Source organism: Aegilops tauschii, chromosome 7, assembly GCF_002575655.3.
Source record: "Aegilops tauschii subsp. strangulata cultivar AL8/78 chromosome 7, Aet v6.0, whole genome shotgun sequence".
NCBI classification, from domain to species: domain Eukaryota; kingdom Viridiplantae; phylum Streptophyta; class Magnoliopsida; order Poales; family Poaceae; genus Aegilops; species Aegilops tauschii.
Window position 1 is genome coordinate 104,613,687 of NC_053041.3, and position 4,722 is coordinate 104,618,408.

Here is a 4,722-nt window from a genome sequence, read left to right on the forward strand (position 1 = left end):
TCCCATGCCAGGTACGCTCGTGGGAGCGACGTGTATAGGTACACGACCTGATACACGATTCACTGGAAAACATTTTTGATTTTGATCGTGTATATTTAGCATCCACCTCCATATACACCATCCACTAGAGATACTCTTAGGGACGCCTCGCCGCCACCACCGGAAGTCCCCACATGCCCTTTGTCAGAACACTGGACAATATGGCATCCCAAGATCTGAACTGAAGGAGAGTCACTCATCTTTTCATAGTGTCGTCCGGTTAACTTCTTCCTTACCACTCGGACGGATCTCTCTGCCTGTCACGTTTGGAGGACCGGAGAACTTCTTGCAAAGAGTTTGTTAGAGCAACTCCAACACGCCGACCCAATTGGACGATGATTTTGTCTGTTTTTGTTTGTTTGGATCGGCTCGGCGAATTCTCACATCCGCTTTCGTGTTTGGGTCGGCGCTTGCACCCAACACTGACCCGACCTATTTTTCCTGAGGGCAAAAAAAAGAACACAAATATTTCGAAAATAAAAACACATTTATTAAACATTAAAGCTGGACACGAAGGCCGGCGAGAGTCTACGCGTCCACATTACATTAACTAAACATTAAAAAAATAAACTACGAGGCGGCACGTTGCCCTAGGCGGCCTCGTCGTCGACGTCGGGACCGGTGAGGTCGATCAGCGTTGGCGCAAGGGCAGCCCAGGGGAACGCCGTGTTCCAGACGACGGCGATGTCGGCCGCGGGCTATGCCACCGCGGCCTTTGCCTGGCGCACCTCCTCCTCCGCCTCGCGCTGCTCCTCCTCGGCGTCGCACTCCAGCTGCTCAAGGTACGCGTTGTCGCGGCGCTCCTCGGCCAGCTGTTGCTGGCACCATTGCTCGAGGTACGCCGCCTCCTGCCTCGGCGTCGCCCCCATCTAGATCGGCGGGGCGCTCACCCACTCGCACACTACTCCCATCCACGAGTAGCGCTCGACGAGCGTCGACTCCGGCTCGGCCTTAACTGGGGACGATGGGGCCAGCGGCAGCACGACGCAGTCGCCGATCGCGGACAGCGCCATGGCCTCCGCCATGCGCGCCTGGTATGTCGCCTCCTCATCCTCCTCCTCGTACGCCGCCCTACGCCGCTCGTCCTCCTCGCTCTCCCGGGGGACAGCCGCCATGGCGGCCTGGTAGACAGCCTCCGCCTCCTAGTCCTTGTCGCGAACGACGATGGGCGGCGGCGGGGAGCTACGGGAGACTTCGCGGACGCCACGCCGCCTGACGTCCTCGTGCTCGAAGGCGAACCAACACGCCCAATAGGGCAAGTCGGCGTCGTAGGCGGAGTCGAGGCGCTGCTCCGCTGTCAGCATCGCCCGCCGGTGCCGCACCTCCTCCGCGTGCGCCCTTGCCAACCACGGCGCCGCCGGCACTGGGATTCTCTCCGGATCCAAGTGCGAGTCGTGCGGCAGGGTGACATCGAGATAGGGGAGAGGAATGCGGTGCTGCCAGTGCCACTCCGCCTGGTGCACTGGCACGCTCACGCGCTGCCTCGGCCGGCGGAGGCGAGGGAGAGGGGTGGCGGGGGCCTTGCCGTTGACGAAGAAGAAGCCCATCGTGCCGGTGGCTAGGTGGCTAGCGTTGCCGCCGACGGGGGAGCAGTGGGTGGCGAGATTGGGACGGGGGGCTTCTGAAAGCGGATGAGGACGCCCCACGCCGGGTGGAGATGCGGCGGACACCGAGAAGACGCGCGATGCGTCTGTGCCGACACATTTCTGCGCAAATTTGGGTCGCAATGCGTCGGCGCGGACGCAAAGCGGGCGCGTTTTGGGTTTAGGTCGACGCATTGGGCTTCCATTTTTGTCCACGCCGAGTCAAACGAAAGCATGCGAACGATTTAAGTTGCTGAGTTGGAGTTGCTCTTACTCTGTCTGTAAAGAAATATAACTTTACGGAGGGAGTACATTTCAGATGGCTAGTTTTGACCCAGCTAACCACGCCATCTTTGGCAGGCCAGCTCCCGGTAAACAGAGAGCCCGGGAAACAGAGAGCCTTGAGCTCGCTCAACTCGGCACTTCACAGATCTGTACGGCGGCAGCAGGCTTGAGGACCCGGGGTCTGTCCTGATCAAAGAAAGCGATTAATTTCGCTATGCTGCCGGAGCCTGCCACCAGGAAGATTCAGCTTGATCCGACTGATCCCACGAAGACGGCGTCATCGGGTCTAACCTAGATGAGAAACAGAGCTTTGTATGCCAAAGCTACGGTTTGAACAAAGCATGCGTAGGAAAAATACACACACACACGAAGGTGAAATTCACTTGATATTAGAATTATGTTTCTTTTCATGATCGGTGTCCAAAATATTGAACATACAGCCTTTTAATCTCTCGAACTTCATATGTCATGTAATTCAAAGATTCAACATTGCAAATATTCAAACGGCCAGGGCCAGGTACCCGATTTGTCGAAGCAACTAGTACTCCTTCTGTCTCAAAATATAAGATGTTTTATGGTCCGATTTAGATGCTGAACAATGGATGGGACCAACGAACATGGGAACTCGAGATGCGAGACTGATCTCGAGTTGTGAATTAGAAGGGGAGGACGTAGAAGCCGATGGCGTGGAGGTAGTCTCCGGCGCGGCCGAACATGCCGACGACGCTGCCGTTGTTGAGCACGGGCAGGCTGTAGTGCGTGCTGTCCACCGTGTGCCCGAACGGGCCGTAGGTGGCCTGGTTGGTCACAAACTTGATCGAGGTGATGCAGAGCTCGATCTCCTTGAGCTTGAACGGCCCCACCGACCAGTCGACTTGGGTTATGTACTCCGACGGCCCCAGGGTGATCTGCACGACATACATACAAGTACGTCTATCAGACCAAGAAAAGAAACAGGAGTGACAAGAAGTGCGTGGATCGCTCGCTCACCGTGTCCGGGTCTTCCTTTTCGCCTCCGGCGCCGCCCCAGGGCCCGGCGGTGTGCAGCTGCTTGTCCTTGTCCCTGTAGGTGAAGCCGACGGAGTCGAGGACCTTGCCCCAGCGGATGGTGATGCTCTCCAGCCGCTGCGGCGCCACCGTGATGTCGTGGGCGACCCCGTCATCGCCGCCCCACGTCCCCAGCTTCACCACCGGGCTCGGGCTCTGGCTCTGGCTCTGCACGCACACACAAAACAACCAGCTGCCATGAGTCCTGTGAAGATAGATAGCACAGCATGGACCTTTTCTCTATCTTTAAACGGAAGGAACACAGCATGGAGGTCAGCTCATGCATGGGAGAGTAGCCAGGGCTAGGACAGACCATTTCGCTAGCTCTCGCGCGGCCGCACAACGAAGCACCAATAGAAAGTTGAGCTGATCAGGCAGGCGCTTGAACGAATTTTATATGCAGCAAAACACAGGAGAGTAGTAGTTGGTTTGGGCGGATGCGCAGCCTCCACGCCTCCTCCAACTCACGCATGCATGTGTATCCTACTCGTGGCTACTTCGATTTATGAGGATTTAGTGCCGTTTAATTTGTTGGGCAAAGAATTTAGTGCCGACTCTGACGTTTTTGTCACGTTGCTTAATTAACTACTAAGTACTAGCCTCCAAAATGGTGGGGCCTAAATTTGAAACCACGCTACGTAGCTACTGCCGGTCCTTACCTTCGTGTGACACCAAAAAACCTTTCGTTTCGAGATATTTGTCTGGTATTTTTATTTATGTATTTCCTGGTGAAGACTTCATGAAACTGTGGCAGGCAAGTACACTCATTTGACCTACCGCCGCCCCTTAAATATGCAAGTACTGAAATCGTGCCAACGGAGGATATGGTAGCAGCTCCTCCTTCCTCGACAAGATGTCCTCGAACCTCTCTGTTATCTTGGCCGCCGCACATTCTCGCTTCACCCTCTCCTCCCACTTCTTTCTCTGAAACTCTCTTCTAACCTTCTTGAACGGTTCTTTTGTTGGCTCGGTTAGGTCACCGATTTCTTCCTCGGTGACTTGGGCGGCGATCTTGGCTATGAATAGGTTTCACTTCGGTTGCCCATTCAATTTCAACCAACTTCTTGAACACCGTACACACACGAGAAGGCTACAAAATAAAACATTGTCAACAATGCATATCTGGCTGCACAACTATGCATAGATATCCGGCTACAAAACTATGCATATCCAGCAAGTGATCAACAAAACTATGCATATCCAGCAAGTGATCAACAAACTATGCATAATCCGGCTACAATACTATAATTATCCGGCAAGTGACCGACAAAACTATGCATATCCGGCAAGTGCCCAACAAAACTATGCATATCCAACAAGTGACCAACAAAACTAGGCATATCCGACACGTGATCAACAAAACTACGCATATCCAGCTAGTGATCAATGCATATCCGGAAAGTGACCGACAAAACTATGCATATTCGGCCAGTGACCAACAAAACTATGCATATCCGGCTACAATACTATGCATATCTGGCTAGTGATCAACAAAACTATGCATATCTGGCTAGTGAACAACAAAACTATGCATATCCGGCCAAATGAACTTACTTGATGGGTGATTTGCGCACCACTAGACCACCGTGCGATAAGATGCTTCAAGTGGCCGCCGTACTTCGACACGGCCTCTTGGATGGTGTACCATCGATGGTCGAGGGAGTTTGATTCATGGTTGCGGATGACCGCATCGGAGTAGGGCGTGGAATGCTTGTGTTCCTGGAACCATGTGTGAACGTTGGCCCAAAATGTTGTGCCCTTTTGCTCC

General features: G+C 53.9%; 1 protein-coding gene across 1 annotated transcript; it reads right to left on the reverse strand.

The window, feature by feature from the left end:
• Window positions 1–2,276: 2,276 nt before the first annotated feature.
• Window positions 2,277–3,457, reverse strand: LOC109749399 (protein GOS9). The gene is made up of 3 exons (XM_020308364.2): window positions 3,268–3,457; window positions 2,898–3,122; window positions 2,277–2,815 (listed from the first exon to the last, which is right to left on the reverse strand). The coding sequence occupies exons 1-3, from the start codon at window positions 3,268–3,270 to the stop codon at window positions 2,564–2,566; spliced, it is 480 nt and encodes a 159-aa protein (XP_020163953.1). The 5' UTR covers window positions 3,271–3,457; the 3' UTR covers window positions 2,277–2,563.
• Between the last annotated feature and the right edge of the window lie 1,265 nt (window positions 3,458–4,722).